General features: G+C 36.3%; 1 protein-coding gene and 1 pseudogene across 17 annotated transcripts in view; one reads left to right on the top strand and one right to left on the bottom strand.

Annotated features, from left to right (window-relative positions):
• Nucleotides 1-20230, bottom strand: part of NUMB (NUMB endocytic adaptor protein) — a 134262-nt gene extending 114032 nt beyond the window's left edge. For 4 of the 17 annotated variants that reach the window (XM_074327247.1, XM_019733382.2, XM_074327249.1 and 1 more), the window contains exon 1: nucleotides 20139-20230. Coding sequence is in view for 2 of the 17 variants with exons in the window: in XM_074327243.1 (XP_074183344.1) it covers nucleotides 18988-19011 (24 nt within the window). In the remaining 15 variants the exon portion in view is untranslated. The other 13 variants (XM_019733373.2, XM_074327244.1, XM_019733372.2 and 10 more) reach the window with 8 other exon arrangements.
• Nucleotides 8403-8970, top strand: LOC109448261 (transmembrane protein 126A; annotated as a pseudogene).
• Nucleotides 20231-21650: the final 1420 nt, after the last annotated feature.

Here is a 21650-nt window from a genome sequence, read left to right as displayed (position 1 = left end):
ACACACTAGGTGTGTGACTCTAGCTTACCTAACTGAGGCTTCGGGCTCTTTATCTATAAAATGAGGACACTTTATAAAGTCTCGTGGGCTCTACTAATTCTAATATTCTGACATTCTTTTAAACATAGGATAGGAACATTTGCTAAATGTAGACAAATTCAGCATTTACATATTTTCTAGAGCTTCAAAGAACGTTACAAATATTAATGATGCTTCTTGAAAAAAAATCACGCTTCTTGAAAAAAAATCACATAAGCAGAATCTAAAAACAAACAAAACATTTTCTTGCGACAGTTTCCCCAAGTACTTTTTAATATGGTAATGTATATGCTAAAACTTTAATTGAGGTCTAATTTACATACAGTAAAATTCACTTTTAAGTGTACACTTCCTAGTTTGAAAAACACACACAGTCGTGTAACCATCACAACTATAGAACAGATATAGACGACGGAGAACACCCAAAAAAATGCCATCCTGCCCTTTGTAGTCAAACCGTCCCCCCACTCCCTGGCAGTTACTGGTCAGTTTCTGTTCTTTAGTTTTGCTTATTCTAAAATATAAAAATGGAATCATCCAGTATATGTGGCCTTTTGAGCCTGGCTTCCTTCACTTAGCATAACATTTGATATCCAGCCATGTTGTTGCATGCACTAACAAATAGTATTACATTGTACCGATGTACCAGAGTTTATCAATTCACCACTTCAAGTACATTTGAGTTTGTTTCCCGTTTGGGGAATTAGCATATCTTTCTGTGTGTAACTATAAGTCTTCATTTCACTTGAGTAAATACCTAGGAGCGGAACTATTAGATAACTATGATAAATGTATAACCGTTCATGAAACTCTGCCAAACCGTTTTCTAAATAGACTGTACTAACAACGACTAAGTTTTTTAATGGTTTTAAGGAAAAATAAGTTTTGATCTCATCACAAATTTCATAGAAAGATCCTAAATAGATCCAGATATTTTCAGAGGAAATTGTTTTCCTGTGTCCTATTTATAGAAAGAAGTTAACGAAGGAAGTTGGACTTTAAAGTTAATAGACTTTAAATTAAGTCATGTTTGAAATCATACTCATAAGCTCTATAGGTCACTATCTGTGTGTGCGTGTGTTTCAATCCATTTAGCTAGAATGTGGGTTTAAACTGTCTATTTAGAATGGAAGATTCCAAGAGGTTAAGTCTGTACTAATTCTGGTCTCTGGACATAAATGAGAAGGAAGCAGGAAGAAGAAAGACATATAATAAAAGATTTGATCTCTCCAACTCACTTGTTCAACTGATCCTCAGAAAAGATTTTTAGCTCTTAATGAGACCACCCACTTATGATATCCTCCACTTCTCCCTCTGAATTTCCTGGTTTCGTTTTCTTTTTTATCCAGTTTAGATTTCATAGTTCGTCAATATAACCACTCCTTATACTCAATTCAGTGTTTCCCACGTCTCTTTCCTCCACACTCTCCTAGCAAACTCCAGCTAATCTTCTCCATGACAGCAACAGAGCAGTGGAATATTAAAGAAAATCACACAGCCCAGCAGACCGGCTATTGTCATAACTTCACAACTAACAACCTCAACCACGGCAACATTACTCTAAAAGCTCCTTGTAGTGGCTGCTTTATATCTTTTCCTCAATATCCCACCCCTCCCCTCCATTCCTCCTTTTAAGACACTTTCATTAGGAAAACAAGCTATCAGATGAAAGCTCCTTACTCTTTCCACAACCAAATCTATGCCCTGGCCCCCCAAAATTGAACGTGTCATCTCCTTTTCCTCTACTTTAAAATGAGTAAACCTCTCTGATGACTGTACTATGAAAGGGCTACCAAAGTTTGCTCCTTGCGATGTCAGAGGGATAGTGGATGGGGGGCTGGGGGTTCACACAGTGTGAGGGATATAAATGATAAACGTCTAAGTATTGCTTTGTCTTGTGCACCTGAAACTAATAAAATTTTAAAAAAAAGTTTACTCCTTGCATTATCTCTCTTGCCCTTAAAGACTTCTTACCTTCCATAGTTCGTTCTCTCCTGTATCATCAATCTTTCCTCTACAAGATGGTTCCCATTACCACAGCAATGTGTATGTACCACTATCGCCCACATTTACATATTTTTTAAAGTATCCTATCATTCCCTACACAGCTCCGCCCCACCTCATCCCCCATTTCTCAGTTACCTTTATAGCCACACTTCCCAAAAAAGTATCAACTCTCTAATTTCTAATCACTATTCAACCTGCTCCAAACTGGTGGCCTCCACAAGTTCACTCAAACAGCCCCTTACACAGACTTAAACAGATGAACGTAGAGAGCTTAATGGAGAGACTATTTACAAAGGTGGGGGCAGGATTAAGGTAACATTTTTATTTTAAATGCACTATTATTTTCATCACATATTCTCAAATGGTACTTTTCTTAAGTATTATCTTCTTCTTGTGCATCTCCTCCCACTACACTGTAAGCTCCATGAGGGCAGCGATTATTAATTCAATTCTAACACCACTGAGGCCCCACTACAAGCAAGGAACTGTGATAGGCAACTGTGAGTTACAGAGAATAAGTAAAAGTGACAAGGACCCTGTTCCCGTTGTGTACATAATCTATTTAGAAAGAAAAATGTATATGTAACTATAACGCAAAGCAGACAATATGCCATATAGTATTGGTACAAAGTGCTATGGAATCAAAAGAGAAAGATAAAATGTAGAGAAAGGGATGAATAAGAAAGCCTTCATGTAAGAAGATGGTTCTATATGGCTTGGAGGGATAACAAAGAAAAAGCATTCAAAGCAGACCAAACAGCCTTAATAAAAAGACAAAAAGGGAGAAAGTACAGGGCATATAGGGAGAGGAGGTTAAAAAAAATCAATGCAGCTACAGCCTGACAGAACTGTAGCTCCACTGCAATGTTCGATGATGTTAGTTAGGAAATAGGAAACAAAATTTTCAGTGAGTGTGATACAGAACTTAACTTTACCCACTATAAAATGAAAATATGAAGAATTTTCAAGTAAATGAAAACTAATGTCTTTTCTAGGTCAAAATTCCAAATGATGGAGCTCATCCAGACAACTAGTTTTAAAGTCAAAGATGCTCATTAAAAGCATCTTTCATCAATTTCATGCGGAATTTATCATGACTTTTAAGGTGGCTTTAAACTATCTGTCTAAACAATAATTTTTCAAAAATCCCACTTATTTTTTCCAAAATTTTAATCCAAAGGGAGTATTTTTAACAACATGGATGGATGAACCTTGAGGATATCGTGCTAAGTAAAATAAGTCGGAGAAGGACAAACACCATATGATTTTGCTTATATGTGGAATCTAAAAAATAAAAAAATAAATTTAAAAAAACAGAAATAGACATATATAGAAAACAAGCAGATGGTTGCCAAAGGGGAGTTGGTAGGGCAATGGGAATTTAAAAATGGAGACACAAAAAAGAATCTAGAGTATAGGGCAATAAAATAATCTACTTTACATGATGAAATTTAAAAACTACCTATTAAAATAATTTTACACCCATATATCACTTCAAGTTCTCCAAATTTCAAAGTATTTTAAATACTTCCGAAAGAAAAGCCAAATACTTTAGTGGTATTCTCAAAAGTCGTAATTACACTGATATTAACTTATAATACTTTATTATCCACAAGCCTTTATAAAGTCTAACTGGCAGTTGTTTCATATATTTGTTCGATAAGAATGTACTGATTACCAAATACCCAGACAGTCTAAGCAGTACTACAGCACTCTCCACAAAATTACAGAATTTTAAAGGTTAAGAGAAGTTCAGAAGAATAATCAATATAATTTTAAAGAATAACAAAGTGAGGGATGTGGCCTCATCATACTGGATATCTAAGTTTACTACAAAGCTGCAGTAAATAAAGACAGTATAGTACTGGCTTGGGGATAGGCAAACAGAGAATAAAAACAGCATAGAAATGGGACATATGACTTGAGATCCTCACCGAAGACCAGTGAGGAAAGAACGCTACTCAATAAATGGTGTTGGTAACACTTATTTTCTATATTAAAAAACTGAATTATATTATTCACTATAATTTTCAGAATTAATTGAAATATTTTAGCATCAAAAATTTTTTTAAAGATTATTCAGCCCAACACCATCACTTTATAAAAGAACAAAGACCCAGAGAAGTTAAAACATTTAGCCAAATGAGAATGTGGCAGCACAGGTATTAAACTGGTATCTCATGATTTATTTATTCAAGAATTTACGTTCTCTCATTCAATACACACAAAATGTTTCCCATTCACCCCAACTTCTTTAAGTTGCCCATGACATCAACAATGACACCAAATGAGAAGTGGAGGAAACCACAAAAAGTGTGGTCAAGGAAAAAGCCAATATATATACTTCATTTCCTTCCATCCCCAAACCATCTTTCAAGGACACTGGCCAAAAAATCTAGCCCTCCCCTCAAAGGTTAATCTTACCTAAACCCAAACTAATGACAAAGATGAGTTCCACAGTTTCAGTATACAGGGGATTCCGAAAGACAGAAAAGAGTTTTAAGAACTGTGATTCTTGTGTCAACACATCATAAATATCTATGAATATCAAGTATTTAGGTAGTGCTGTTACTAGGCCCAACATTTTCCAGGCACAAATTCCATCAACCTCAAATCTCACTCAGTTTGTTTCCAAAGGATGTTAAACATTTACATTTAAGAGATTTTCACAAAGACCAGTTAAACAAACACTGCTGAAGACTGTCTGAAAGTAACTGTTCCAATTCCAATGCCCTATCAAAGTATAGAGAGAAACGACATCTTCTCCAGTACAGCACTCAATTTCAGGTCACTCGGGTTGTCCACCATCTGTTAAGATAAAACTTTCCTTCTATAAATCACCCCACCCCCGCCCCCCGGCACACATAACAGGATTACTGATAGTGAAGGGAGAGAAACTGGTAGAGAGCCTACTTGCAAACTTAGAAATCCCAACTTAAACCTTGGCCACCACTACCACATGATGATATACTCTATAAAGAATGCAAAATTGATTGCATTTAATTTAATCACTTTAGCACTAAGGGGTAAGAGTATGAGCTCTGGAGCCAGACGGGTTTGAATCCCAGTCTACCACTTGCTCTATGATTTGGGCCAAATCGCTTAACTTCTGTGCCTCAGATTCCTCAACTGGAAAATGATAATAATAGTAGCAACCCTCATAGGTACTATTGTGGGGTTTAAATTAGTGCATGTAAAGCACTTGAACACTCCTGGAAAATAGTGTTAGCTGCTGCTAGTATTATTATTACTACCTGATACCTTTACCAGACTATCAGTTCTCACGTGTGGCTCAAACACAGAATAGTTTACTAGCCACATCATGCAATTTTAATGTTCCTGAATCAATGATTCAACATGTCAAATTCAAAAAGCAGCTCTACAAAACACAACCTGAAGTCTTCCTTTTGAATCATTTACTTATCAAAGTTCTGACAAACATTAATCAACAGCAAATGTTTCCTTAACTCCAAGAAATCTGTATGAATTCTCACTATGCTATGGGACTTCTAAAAAATCTTATACATGAAATAAACTGTTTTTCATTTGACTTTTAATTACAAATTAATCTCTGATGTCACACATCAGATGAATAAATCTAGATCGATATATAGTAATAAAACACACTGAACCTTTTATTAAGATATTTACTATCAACCTGCAAATCTGCCTTTGTAAAAGGTTTTAACAACAACGAAAAAAGTAAGTGCTCAACATCTTCAGTCACCTGGAAAATGTAAATTAACACTGTTCTAATATATCACTTTATACCCACCAGAATGGCTGAAAATCAAAGAGACTAACAACCCAAGTAAGTGGTGGCAGAGACATGGAGCAAATGGATCTCACACACTGCTAATGGAAAACCATTTGGCAATTTCTTATAAAGTTAAACATACATCTACCCTGTGACCCAACAATTTCACTCTGAGGTATTCAACCAAGAGAAATGAAACATATGCTCACAAAAGACTTGTACAAGAATGTTTATAACAGCCTTATTTATAACAGGCAAAAACCGGAAATAACGCAAATGTCTATCAACAGGAGAATAGAAAAACATATTCATAAAATGGAATTCTGTGCCACCTAGGAAGTTAGCTGTTCTTTACAATAATGAATTGAACTTACTATTCAACGCAAAAGATTTATTTTTATTTTCGTCAAATTCTCACTTTAAAATGCATTTTTAAAAATCCTTAGTTGAAGATAATTTATTAATTAAAAGGTTATTCTGAAAATAACCTTTTTTGCTTAGTAATTCACTTGAGTTTTCTTGCCACAATATAAACTTTTGAGAAATTTTGTAGTGCTTTAATAGGCAAATAAATCCCAGCGTTTTATTAAGTGATAATCCTATATAAACTGTTAAGTGTATTTGCACATATTTTTTTTCTTATGCATTCTTGGTGCATGTTCAAAATGAGTAAAGTGTTTTCTCCAGAAATTACCCACACATAGAAAGAAGGCTGGTTTCAAATGGCTACTGTGATGGAAATGGTGTCTTAGGGAGATACAACTTGGACTTGAGGCAAACTGAATACTTAAACTGTGGTTTAGAGATTACTTTAATGAAATTGTATTTAAAAGGGCATACTACTGCTGTAATTCTCTATTGATTATGTTTTTTAAAAAGTACAAAACAAAATGAATCTCAAAGACATGTTAAGCAAGAGAAATCATTTAGAAAAGTACAGTAGACCCTTATCCGGGGTTTTGTTTTTCACAGTTGTAGGTACCCGTGGTAAACGGCAGTCTGAAAATATTAAATTTTCCCAACTACTGACATCGTCTGCTCCTGACATCCAATCATCTCCATGTCATGGCTCATGATACAGGATCATCCAAAGGAGATGATTCCCCTTCTGATTGTGAAAATTAATGAAGTGAAACTTCACTACTACGAAAGTAATGTATAGGAATCTCAGTAGACTTTAGCAGAAGTCTATTAAAAGGAAACTTCTTGACTCTGAAGTCAGGAGGCCAGAACAGTACCCCTGGAGGTCCATTACAGGAAGAACTGTCAATTAGACTCCAACAGGAGAGAATCATCAGTTACAGGCCCCAACAGGAAAGACGTACACTGCATTTCCTCCAAGAAATCGGCTACTCCAGTAACTCAACCAATGAGAAGCAGTCATTACCCTGAATTCCTGCTTTTCTCCAATGAACTTTCATTCAAAACAACCCCTCCCAATTTCCTCCTTTTTCTCTTGTAAAATAATGGCACTCTTCTTTGTTTGTTGGACTTGCCTATGGCTTTTGCTATAGTTTGTCCCAAATTGCAATTCTTTGCTGTGCCCAAATAAACCCATTTTTGCTGATAAAATAATTGACTGTTTTAAGGTCAACATGACATACCATCAGCTCAATAGTAGTCTAATGCTACATCACAATGACTACGTCATTCACCTCCCTTCATCTCATCACGTAGGTATTTTATCATCTCTCATGAACACAAGCGGGTGACTACAGTACAACAAGATATTTTGAGAGAGAGAGACCCTATTCATATAACTTGTATTAGAGTATACTGTCATAATTGTTCTATTTTATTATTGTTGTTAATCTCTTACTGTGTCTACTTACTTTATAAGTTAACTATCATGTATGTATGTATGTTTGTATGTATAGGACAAAACAGTATATATAGGGCTTGGTACTATCTGCAGTTTCAGGGATCCACTGGGGGTCTTGGAACGTATCCTCCACAGATATGGGAAGGACTACTGTACAAATGGCATAATTTCATTTATATGAAATTCAAGAACAGACATAATTAAAAAGTAGTTGCAGGGAGCAGAGGGCAGAACTAAATTGAAAGGGACATGAAACAGTTCTGTGCTGATCATTTATGTAAATTAAGCCACAGCTTTCAATTTTATCCATCTGTAGATTCCATGTAAAAATTTGCATCTAGTCAAAGAAAAAATGGACAAAGTACAGGAATATAACTTCACCTTAAAGGAAGTACTTAAAGGTGAATGATCATATTTAAAATGTTCCACTAGTGACCAAATAATACAAATTTCAGAAACCACTTACTGTTTTCTCCCTATCAAATTAGCAAATATTTTTAAATGATAATACTGCTGGCAAAGGTATATATCTCAATCTCATGCCTTGCTAATGGGAATGTAAATTGGTACAACCTTTTAGAAAGAAAGCAGTTGTGCAATGTTTTGCTCTCTTGAGAGCCCTAAGAAATGTATACCTTGAATCTACCTTAAGAATAGAGAAATGTGGAGGCTGAGTCACTTGTCAGCCAAAGAGGGCTGAGCACACGTTGCAGTGAGCCTGAGCAGCTGAGGACCAGAGGAGGCACCAGCTGCTGGGAGGAGAGCATGAGGCTCAAGATGGAAAATCATGAACCAGATGATACTGTCAAGGAAAACCAAAATTTTGATATCATAACCAGAAAAACTAACCAACTTCCAGAAGCAGAAAAGGATTTACCTGAATATGGATCAACATATATTGGACTTAATGCTGCTCTCTGTGGCCTAATAGCAGTCCTTTTTGTCTTAAATGTGGCACAGGCTCGTATAGCTGCAGGCGATCCCATTTTTGACAGTGAACATATCTTACAAAGGCAAGTTTTTGTAAGTTTGCCATTGAATACAAATGATTTGAATTGTGAAAACTGTACCGTAACACGGGATTGGTATGTTGGTCTTGTTCTCAGTGGTCTGTACCGGTTCCTTGGCTATACCTGTGAAGGTGGCCTAGCAGCCAGGTACGTCTCAGCCCTGCTACCAGAGAAAGGAAACATCTTAGCCTAATGGATCAGAATTTCTAAGCCTATTTTTAGAAAAATGTAATTTTCCCGTTTTGCTCCAGACAGGGCTTGCAGCACCCCATGGTTCTAGACAATATAAACTACTTATAAGTGCTCTTCAGACACCTGGCCTAGAAATTCAGTGACTTTAAGGAAATGTGTACACAGAAATAAAACCGTAAAAATAATTTTAAAAAAAGAATATAGAAATGTGGACAAAGATTTGTTTAGCAATATTCGCTGAAGTTGTTTATAATAATTAGAAATTTATTAATCTAAATGTGAACACTATGGATATTAGTTGCATAAATGATGATATGTCCATTAATGGAATATTCTTCAGCTGTTTTAAATTGTTTTCAAATAACTGTAATATTAAAATGTATGTTTTAAAAAAGCAGGCTCCAGAATTATATACATAGTAAAAATATGCATGAGGAAAAAACAGAGACAATAAATGCTGATGCAATTAAAAAGTAATTAGGGGCCAACATCATAGAAACTATGATTGTATCTCACAAGTGTCTGGGTTTCACTGTCAGAACCCAACGATACCACTCACTAACCAGGTCTACTGGAGGGGAAAAAAAGACCAAAAGAACATTCATCAAAGGAACACACCATTACGTATTATTTCAGATCCAGATGAACAGCCAACATATCAAAGGATGTCAAGGTCCTTCAGTAGGCTAACAAATTTATAACAAGTTACAGAACTCAGTATAATGCAAGTATATACCAATCATGTTTAATTTGAGCTAGAGAAAATAATGACATGATTTAGTGATTTTCCACAGGACTGAGCTCAGCTCTTTTACAAAGAAACAAAAGAAGGGAAAGGCACAGCAAGAAGTCAAGCCAGCAACCTGATTTCCCAGGAAATTAGTTCTTACTTGGCAAAGTACTGGCCTCATATTCTAAATAAGTGGAACTCTACAAATAGAGATGAAACACATAATACTCTGTGAAAGATGTATACTTTTTTCCCTTTGCTCTTAAGATTTCCAAAAGAGAATAATGCCTATTAAAACACGAAAAAAGTTAAAAACCTAAAGTTAACTGTTCTATAAACAAAGAATAAGTTTCTTTCAAAATGCCAACAAGTTGTAAAATAACTATATTTTTAGTATTTATTATTTTTTAAATGTAAAGGAAAATACCATGCTATTTCTTTCAACTATGATTATATGGAACGGAAAATTTTGATATTAATGATATTAATTCTGGATTTTAAATTTACCAAGGTTAATTAAAATCCTTATAATTTTTCTCCATAATGTTTTTAATCATCACTACAGAACATTTCCTTGAATTTCTGATTTAAAAAATAAACCCTTAGTATTTGCTCTTCCTTCAGAAAAAGGCTACGTGTAATAATCCAAAAGAAGAGTCTTCTTAAGATAAGAAGGTAATAGGGTAGGCAAGTTAAAAAGGGGAAAGCAGGGAGACACTGAAAGAGAGAAAGGGGAAAAAAAAGACTATCATAGAAACTTTTCTTCCTTTAAGTCACGTGTTTAAAAATCTGACCAGGATTTCCATTAAGTGGTTCAGCATTGAAGCTTTTGTAGAACTATGGACACAAGGTTGCCCAAAGTAGAGAAATGGAGCTGAACTTCATTTAATGTTTAAGCATACAGTAATTTAACTGTAATGATTAAATTATATAACCATATATTTAAGTCAGTGAATTCATTTATTCTAAAATGCTTCCCTCAGCACCGTGAGCCTAACTGCCACCCTAGACCAAAAGGCCAACAAATTGCTATCAGTGATGAAGCAGAAAATTTTATTAAACTTTTATAACAAGACTATAAACAAAAAGCAATAGTCTCAACAAATGGTGCTGGGACAACTAGATATCCACATGCAAAAGAATTAAGTTGGGCCCCTTCTCCATACCATACACAAAAATTAACTCAAAATGGATCATAGATCTAAATGTAAGAGCTAAAACTACATAACTCTTAGAAGAAAATATAAGTATACTAACACATGGTGATGGAAAGAGAACTGACTCTGGGTGGTGAACACACAATGTGAGATATAGATAATGTATTTTACAATTGTACACCTGAAATCTATGTAACTTTACTAACAATTGTCACCCCAATAACTTTAATTTAAAGGGAAAGAAAGAAAATATAAGTAAATATTCATGACCTTGGATTAGGAGACAGTTTCTTAGATATTACACCAAAACACAAGCAAAAAAAAAAGTTGGACTTCATCAAAATGAAAAGCTTTTATGTTCTAAAGGACACCATGAAAAAAGTAAAACCATAACCTACATGTTGGAAAAAAATATTGCACATCATATATCTTATAAGGCACTTGTATCCAGAATATACAAAGATTTTTTTACAACTCATAACTCAATAATAAAACACAAATATCCCCATTTTTTAAATGGGCAGGGAATTTCAATAGACATTTCTCCAAAGAAGCTTTACAAATGGGCAATAAAACCATGTAACAATTCTCAACATCATTATCCTACAAGGAAATGCAAAACAAAACCACAATGAATTATTACATCACATCCACTATAATGGCTACAATGACAAAACAAAACAAAAACACACAGAGATAATAAGAAGTGGGGTGAGGAGGTGGAGATATTGGAATTCTCGTTTCCACTGCTGGTGGGAATATAAAATGGTATAGTTGCTTTGGAAAACTGAGTTAATGTATGACCCAGTAATTCCACTACTAAGTACATACCTGAGAAATGAAAACACATGTCTGTACAAAAATGTCTACACAAATGCTCATAGCAGTTTTATTTGAATAGCCAAAAACTGGAAATAATCCAATGTCTATGAACAGAAAAATAGATTTTAACAATTGTAATATATTCATATACTGGAATTCTACTCAGAAATAAAAAGGGAATAAATTACTGATGCACAAAATAATATAGATAAAAATCTCAAATTAATTAGGCAGAGTAAAAGAAGCCAGACCTCTCTCTCAACAAAAGGAGAATACACCATACAATTCTATTTACCTAAAATTCTAGAAAATGCAAACTAATCTATAATAACACTCTGGGGGTGGAAAGAGATGGATTACACAAGAGCACAAGGAAACGTTTAGAATAGTATGTTCCTTATCCCAACTGTGGTGTACAAATAGGTTAAAACTCATAAAATTGTATACTTTCAATATGTCCAATTTCATTGTATGTCAACTATATCTAAACAAGGCTGTTCAAAAAAAACACACAAGAATGTATTATGTTGGGGGAACAGAAGTATACTAGTGTTTCTGAAATGGCACATTTGGGTAAAAAAATGACAGAAAAAGTACGCTGATAGCTTTTACAGATGAGGAATCTTTAGTCAAAATGGTAACTGACCCCTACATGGTAACAGCTGAATTTTCAGCATCCACTGATGGGGCAAATAGTTAAAACCAAGGCTACTATGAATTCAGTTTAGCCTTTAAAATAAAGATTGTAAAAATTCGTCTCAACATTTATATATAATATACTGGGGGTGCCAAAAAAAATGTATACACATGACTTGTATTCATCTTTTGTTATTGGTATATATTCAGTGTTACAATTTCAATAGTTTTTTCCGTCCTTAAAATGTGTATACTCTTCATATATGTATATGTGTATATATGTACAAAAGTTCTATATATACATGTATGTGCATGTATATTTTTGTCTACAGATATCTGATAAACAAATGGATTTGAGAACCTCTTATTAACTGCAGACAATATGTATATATGTACAAGTGCTAGATATATATGTACATATAGATGCATGTGTATATTTAGAATTTACTACTTTTGCCTACAGATAATATTTGATGAGCAAATGGATTTGAGAATCCTTTACTAACAGCGGAAAACATCCACCCTCAATACAAAGAGTTGCAGATAACAGACTGAGAACTATTGATAGGGATGTTCAATGTCAAGGAGATTTAATACTAAAATATTAGCTTAAATAAAAGTAAGGTCTAATGAAAAATTTACCTAATAGGTTACATAGCTATATCTCACAATCGAAAAAAAATTAGGGATTATTTATGACACTGCTAATCTGAGTGTAAATAATTAAGAATTTACTGTGACTTAAACGCAAAAATGCAGCTGTATTAAAATAAAGATTCAAGTTTTTCCACAGATTGACTGGACTAAAAATAAGACAACAGAGTCAAGAAGAATTCAAGATTGCTTTTAATATCTAATGAAGTTTAAGTTTCATAGTTCAACTTTATATACAAGACTTTTAAAGTCCATGTAAAAAAAAAACAAAAACCACAGAAAAAGCTTTCACCTTCTATCCGCAATCCTGAATCCTTACAATAGTAGCTAACATTTATTAAACATTCAGTATGAGCTAAGAACTGTGTTAAACACTTTACATGAATTATGTTATAGAATCCTCAAAGCGATTTATTTTACAGATGAGAAAACTGAATCTAAGAGTTAACGTGCTTAAGGAAGTACAGCTGGATTTGAACTCAGGCAATTAGAGTTCATTTACTTGTCATAAAACTCAACCCCCAATCAGGATCTCTCCATCATTCATTCAATATCAAAAAAGATAAAACAAAGTCCTGACTATAAAAATGTACAACTTTATGAAGTGATTCAACCTATTACAAAATAACTTAAATTAGACTAGAATATAAGAGATCATTAGGGAATGAACAGCTTTTGGTGTAACACGTTAATGTTAACATTTTTAGAAACGATAACTAATTCTATAAATGGACATTTACAGTTCATTTTCTTGCCAATATTTTCAATACAGTATTTAGTACTGCATTCCTTGCAAGAGTAAGGAAGACTTGGCTATCGTAGAAAATATCATCCCTAAATACTACCAATAACAAATAATTTTCAAAAATAAGAATGAATCAACTCTTTAAAACAATTAACCATTCAAAAATTATGTTCATTAATGAAATTTAAAGAAAGCCCATTACATTATGAATGTTACGGAAATCACACAGCTGCTTTTATCAGAGACACTTTGAGATAATATAGCTGTTAACAGCTTTCTATAGATACAGAAGGATGTTTCTTTCACCTACCAAAACTTTAACTAAGGAAGGTACAGGACTATGAAATAAAATGTACTTCTACTTGGAATATCAAAGAGGAATGTATTAACTGTAGGGAAGACAAACTCTTTCTAACTAGCATTTAGAACTAATTTTAAATAATTATATCTATAATGTTCAATTGTTTTTTCTAGTCGTAGGGTTAATGGATCCCACTGTTAAAAACTCTTGGAAAAGGATCAGATAATGATAGAGACAGCTAGTGACCACACAATAATATATTAGCCTCATTTGCTGCATATTTTAGTCTAATCCAACAAACTAAACCAACCACAAAAACAAACTCAGGTAGTAAATGCTTAAAATGCATGTAAAATTTTAAAGTCAACTCTGGTTTTCCTAACTGCCATTAATCACAGTATCTGGACTATTAGCCCCCCTTAGAAAGACAAATCTGTAACAGGGCTAATACTGTTATAATTATTAATAATTAACATCAACATGTATTGAGTGCCCACGATGGGAAAGGCATTATACAAAATGCTTTCCATTTAATTCTCACCATCAGCATGGTAAGGAGGATATTATAAGCTCCATTTTATGGATGACAAAACTGACACTAAGAAGTTTAATAAACTACCCGATTAGTAAATAACAGAGCCAGGATTCAAAAACATGGTCATACAATTATAAAATTTGGACTTTGCCCATTCTCTCATGCTTCCTCAGAACACAAATAATGTTTTTTTTTCAATTTCATCATATGGTAGGTACAAATATACTTCTGTCACCATCAGGCTACTCTATGGTTCTCTGAGATTCCAGATTGAAAATGAAAGGTTACCTTGATTAAAGAATACAGACAGCTAAAATTCCTTATAACAAAGTCGGTTATATTAAAAGTAATTAAGTAAATAAACCTTCAGAAATGATGCAAAGCAGCACCCCAGGACACCACTGAAAGGCACCCGAGGTGTACTTGTGCACAGCTGACCAGGACACAAGCATCACGAGCTTTTACTTTTCTAAGGTCAAAGGTAGCCAAGGGCAATCTTAAATGAAGTTATGAGTTTTGCTCTTTTTTCTGTGTTCCTGGCTTGACTTTGCCTTTATTCAGCAGCTGAGCAGTGTCCTACAGCTTTCAATCCCTCTTCCTCCCTAAACCGGAAACCATCGGATCAAATCATCATTTTCCTAATTAACTACATATAGTACCTGAATTAAAACAAGTTACCACAACTAAGATTTTGCTATCGAATCAAAGAACTCAAGACTTTGATCCTGATTAGTAGAATGTAAAGTATCAGCAAGCAAGTGGGGGGAAACAGAGTTTGGGTGGGGAGAGAAGAGGAAGTCACTGAACATTAATTAGTAATATAGCAGTTCCTTGGTCAATCCATTTAAGATGACTGGGGGTCTCTTTCTATTGCTTAATCCCAGACTCCAGTGGAAAAGACTGGTGGGAAGGCTTGGCCTAGTTACAATTGTTGGGGACCTATTCCCAAGAGCTGCAGAAGCAGAGACAAGTGTCCGGCCTTCTTCTAAATCCAAATGATCCTGCCCAGGCTCCCATCCTCTAGGACTAGCAATTCTCAGTCTATTCACTTGTATTCTGACACGTTTTCCTGAGTGGAAGAAAACAAAGGAAGAGTTATAGCAACCAGTGGAAACTGCATAGAACAAAAAATACGTCCATGGGAGAACGTTGCAAATAGGATCATCTTCCTTTACATATGTCACTCCAGGAAAACTGCCAAGAACGGCTCGCTCCTCTAGACATACTTCCTGCAGATCCTGCAGACTCCTCCTTACACACATGTCAGTATTCCCCTCATTCTCCCTTAGTTTCAAGCTCCGTTTTGCCCCAAGATTTTCAAGTGCATATTTTATAGTCTCAAAAATATATGGCAGTATCATAATAACATCCTGTTTACCAGTACCTGTGTCTCACATCTGAACAAACCTCCGAAGGCTTAACATGGTATTTCCACTTTTAATACTGAAATTTCCAATATGTGGTATTACTGAAACAGATTTTCTTTGCAAATAAAGCATTTATCATGTCAAGATAAAAAAAAAAAAATAAGAGATCACATTTTAAAAATATATTTAAGGAGTACAATTGTTTCCTTTCTCCCTAGCCCTATCAAGGAACCATCGCAGTTCAGATATTGGCAGAATTCAAGATCTATTCTGTAGAAATCAAAATCCATTAAACACAATAGATGTGTGTCGGCAAGTCCAAAACAAAATGTGGCTTTTCAAGTACTCTATTAAATAAGACTTTTTCTAAAGGTGGTAAGTTCACCAAGAGACCTTTTCTAATAAAAGGAATTCTCCCAGCAAACCAAAAACTAGATATAGGGGTTTTGTACTTTGACAGAACTAGATTTTTCAGGCACCAACATTTCCATTAGGATTTACTGGATGGATAATTAGAGGGCAAGAAGCAGAGACAGCAGAAGCTATTTAGAAAAAAAGGCAAAAACTTTATCAAAATAAAAAATAAACTTAACTCGTGTTAGTTGAACTTCACTTTTTAAAATCATTTACATGAATAATCTTTGACATGTGAAGCTGAGTCTCATTAAATTGTACAGTCAGGAGCACACAGTTTCTTTGGGATTTAAAAACCACTATAAGATTAAGAAATCTCACTGTAAAATGAGTTGAGCAATCAAAGCTATTCATAGATACATATGATTAAATTATGGATGAATAATAGCTCAATTGAATAAAGTCCATTTAGTAAGAAACAAGTAAGTAATCAAACTGGTCAATGTTCAAAATTATGAAGAATGAACTTTTATATTTTTCCCACATTTGAGTTTTAGGATTTTGCCTCCCTCCATCAGTTAGTAAAGAATTGAAGGAGTTACACAAATGTGCCCACCAAATGTATTACAATGTAATACAATCATTTAAAGAACCATTTTGGTGGTAGGGATTCTACATTTAACTCAGTGCAAGGAATTCAAAAGTTTTTATCTTTGGAACCTCTGTCACAAAAAATTAGTAAATTTGTTTTGTGAAAAGATTGCTTTTGTTTTTCAATTCAAACATGCAATGATTATATGTTTTGCGATCTTCCAAGCCAAAAAAAAATTTTTTTAACAAATTATAAAAATCTTTAATAGAACTAAAAATGATTTTTCAGAAAGGAAAAAATTATCTTAAAATCCTAATGCAAAGCTACACCAACAGTTTCCTCACAATGTCATAAAAATATTAATGAAAAGGTTACATAAATCCACTAAAGATTTTTAAGAGAGCTGCAAGAATTTCTGTTTTCAACGCTTCTTTTCTCTGTTCTTATGTCCATAAAAACAGATCTAAATCAACTCTAAGTAATAAACCATCTAGTTTTTTATAGAAAAATCAAACCAAACACAGCACAAAACATACATATATTCTCAATATATCTTAAAGTATTGTAGATTACATTTAGGTCCCTCAAACTAGTTAAATTTACATATGCCACATTCAGTTCATTCTCACAGAGAAAAACATCAAAACAAAGTACCTGCTTAATAAACTACTTTGTTGTGAAGCCTCTACCCCAGGTGCATTTTACTGTCAAGTATTATCACTATTTCTTCTCTCTTCAAAAACCCAGAAATCTAAAATACACAAGTAAAGTATATTTAGTTCGCTTAAAAATGCTTTTATATGTTTTGTATTAGTGTAAGGCCATGAAAAGTTTTAAGATACTTTTACTTCAAAAAAGAAACACCCTTTTGCTTTTTTCTTTTAAAATGTGTCTTATTTGGGTTTTGTTTATTTTCTATACATGAACTGTTCTCGAACCAGTCCATTTTAGTGTTAGTTGTTTACTGTCAATTTGTCTCTGTATACTTAGGTTTTTCACAGACAATGCTTTAGGGTACAGTGGTTAAAAAAAAAAAAAAAAAAGGGTAAACAAAAGGGCACAAGTGAAACAAAAGTGTACCACATCTGAGAAACACCACTCAATTTCATTTCTCTGCCTCAAATTCCCGTAAGTCTTCATGCCAAAGATTCTCAATATCTTAAAAGAGGCACACCACAGTAAGTGATAAGGCAAACACAGGAGAAAACAAATTAGAAACTGAAGAAATTTTATGAAATGTTTCACCACCTGAGAAAGAATTACCACAAAAAGAAGAAAAACAAAGAAATAAACAACAAACTCAGTCCCTAGATACCTCTGCTGAAGGACTGCTTTTGTTGCACTGCATGGCTCAAAACAGTTTTTCAAACTCTTCACTGTCAGAAATACAGTTTACATTGTGCCCTAGTACACACATGTATGAGAAAAACTTACAAAAACAATACTTTTCCTTACCATGTGCAATGCTGGTCAATTCTGTTCTATTTCATTGTATTTTTCAATGCTAGTGACAACCTACTAAAAATCGATTTTATAAACTACTAAATCATGATCCATAGTTTGAAAAAGAGGCTTAAAATGGAGTATCCCTTATTATTAGGATCTTTTTGCAATTTGCCTGTCTCTAGCAGAGGAGACAGGAATTTTAAGGTTGCTCCATTATTACTGTTTTCATTTAAAGCAAGTGGTTCTTAAAGTAGACCAACATAAGCATCACCCGAGGTAAAAGCAAATTCTCAGGACCCACTCAGACCGACTGAATCAGAAGAGTGTGGGGCCAGCAGTCTTTCTTTTACCAAGCCCTCCAGGTATTCTGGTGCTAAAGTTTGAGAACCACCTCATTAGAGATCTGGTCTTTCTTCATACTCTATTTAACAATCCAGTACACAGTGCTTACTCTACACCAGGCACTATTCTAAAAGTTCTACAGATATTAACTTGTAAAAAAAACAACACTACAAAGTAGGAATTATTATTATCCCTATTATACAGATAAGGAAACTTTTGCACAGAGAGGTTATGTTGTCCAAGCTAAGAGGAAGAACTAGAATTCAAACTTATTTCTAATTTGGCAAGGGTATGCCTATCCTCTTCAAGACTCTCCTCTTTCTGGTTAAGTCCCCAGACCTACCCCTTTATACTCCTGCCCTTTTCCCTTTCAAATTCCCCATCCTGTCAATGTCTTTATTCTCTAATACTATTGCTGTCATCCTCAAACAAATTTTTTAAGCACTGCAATGCAAGTCAGTTACCCTTGCTCTTAGTACCTTTTCTCTGGTCCTAGATGGCATCTCAGTATTATGAAGCTGAAGTTTCTTCTATTTCTGAAGTTCTTAGAGCGTATTAATGGCCTCCCTGTTAATTTCTCATATCTACTGTTCTGCTCAGTTTCCACAAGACCACTGCTCTCTTTCTGAGCAACTTTCTCGTTCCCTCCTACTACGCCCCATCTTTCACTCCCTTCCTACAAGGAAATCATTTCTCCCCTCCCACCTGCGTATCATTTTGCTTGACTCCTCTCAGAGAGAATTTCCACTCCCCAGCTAGACCCCTCATTCCAGTCTCAAACCCGAACTGCTCCTGGGGGATTTTTTTTCCTGGTGTCCCGGGAATCCTTAGACCCAGGAGTTCCCTGTCTAGTTTTGGGAGCCTAGACCAGCGGTGGGAGGCAGGGCGCTCCGGTTCCTCCCCAAGTGTTCAAGGTCTCCACGGGTCCGACCCGCTTTAGACCCGCAGCTCCTTAACTCCCCAGGAGCCCTCCTCCCTCCAACAGCCACTTTTCTCGGGAGGGTCCCCAGGCCCCTCCCTGCCTTTCCTCGACGCCCTTGCCTAGACCCAGGCCGCTTCCTGTCACCCGGACCCCAGCCGCTCTCTGTCTCCCGTCTCCCTCGGACCCCGGCCACTCCCAGTTTTCCGAACCCCCAGATCTCTCCGCTCGGGCAGCTCCCGGGCTGCCCAGACTCCCTCGCACAACCTGTCCTGGGTCTTCCCGAGTCACCCTGCCCTCGGACCAGGTCGTTACGGGTCACCTCGGGTCACCCCTCTCTCTGGGACCCCAGCCGCTCCCGTCTCCCCAAGGATCTATCAGACTCATACATACGCGCGCACACACAACCGCGATCAGTGCCCCAGACCCGCGCAGCAGTACGTCCCAAGGGACCTCCCGGCCTGACCCGCTTGGGTCCGGCCCCACCTACCTGGCCGACGCGAACTCCGCCGCCTGGAGCGGGGCCAGTCTCCCACTAGCCCAGTCAGCGCGAACTCGCCGCCGCCCCCGCCTCCGCCCTGGCCCCGGCCCCGGTCGGACCCAACCCGCAGTCCAGGGCCCCCTCCTCTGGCCTCCGCCCCCGCAGCGCCGATCTGGAGTTTCCGCCCCGCGACGGCACCCAGACCTCAGGCCCGCGTCACCGGCACTCACCTGCCGCTGGCCCCGACCAACTCCAGCGCCACTGCCTCTACCTCGGCCGCCAGTAGCCAGCCACCAAGCGCCACCACCTCCCCCATGACAACAGGCCCTCCCCGTTTTATACTTCCTACCTCTCCATTGGATAGTGGGGAGGCGGCTCTCTGCTCTGATTGGTTGATTTACCTGTCCGTCATAACTTCCTTACCGCCCCTTTTCCTGGACCCGGTATTAGCCCCCGCCTGGACCTGGAGCGTTCTAGACCAAGCTTTAGTTGTAATTGGTTGATGGTTGGACAGTTCGAAGTTATGATAGGCTGTCTAAAGTGTCCGTTAAATCAACTGGCAAGTGATATGACGGTCAGGTTGGTTCAAGCGCTGTTTGGTTGCGCAGTAGAAACCAAGGAAGGGGCAGAACCACACATCTGAGGTTACCGCGGAAGGGTTAACTCTTTGTTGTAGAGTTTACTCTGTAAACTCATCCCTTTCTCCAGCTCCCTTCCTATAAGGAGAAGCTTATCACTGCTCGGTTACTCGTAGGGTAGTACTTAGAAAACACCAACAGAAGAGGTTGTGTTTAAGAAGTGTTTCCCACTCCTTGGAAGAAAAAAACTATATAGATAAATTTCTTCTTTTCTCGAGGTCCCAATGCTGCCAGTTTCCTTGAAGTTCTTCCCAGAAGTCTCCATGTTAAAAGGCGAAGCACAGCCGTTTAGCAGAAATCGGTCCACTTCTGTTGCAATTATAAACGTCGTTAATAATCTGAAGTGATGTGTTGAGAGTTCTCCAGCTTCCAGATTCATCCCTGGCTAGCTCCTTCAAAGTGACTAGGCAGCCATCAGCAAGTTTGTACTAAATAGGCCACATTTTACCCTTGTGATGCTCTGGAAATGAGAATTCCTCTCCGCCCACCCTCAACTTGATTTTAATGTTCAACAGTTCTTAAATAGCCCTACTAGATGTGTGTCAGATACTTAAAAAGCTTGTCTTTTATTTTTTTTCCGAAACCGCTCCTCTTCCTAGCAGTCTAAATTAAGACCATTGAATGAATTGCAGTTCTTTTCTCACATTGGCACAATGTACAAGAATAAATGATTGCATTTTTTATTCATTTGGGTACAAATCACAGTAGGACGTTTGAGAAATCTGGTGTTGCTATTAAAACTCTTGTGCTCCCAGAAATATAGCCATCATTAGTTTTTTGCTTTTGTTTTTCATTTCCACCCACTTTCCCCGCTACTAAATAACAAAATGTGGTCCTGATTACTCGTTCAATTTCTAAATCAGATTTAAATGTACCTTCCTCACAACTCCACCTACAAACAAAAACCCATGGGCCATGAAACATAACCCAGGAATGGATTGGGACAGATCAAGGAGGCATTGCCTTCACAAGTGTTACTTTATGGTTGAAAACGTCCTGTGGGACCAAGAATTTGGACTTTGGAAATGCTGTGCTTTGCCCCTTTCTTCTTTCTCCTAACTCCTTGTCCCATATCTCTTCTACTTACCTTCCTATCCTTTGTAG

This window comes from Rhinolophus sinicus, linkage group LG03 (genome assembly GCF_036562045.2).
Source record: "Rhinolophus sinicus isolate RSC01 linkage group LG03, ASM3656204v1, whole genome shotgun sequence".
In the NCBI taxonomy this organism is placed as follows: domain Eukaryota; kingdom Metazoa; phylum Chordata; class Mammalia; order Chiroptera; family Rhinolophidae; genus Rhinolophus; species Rhinolophus sinicus.
This window is presented reverse-complemented; position numbering and strand designations above follow the sequence as displayed.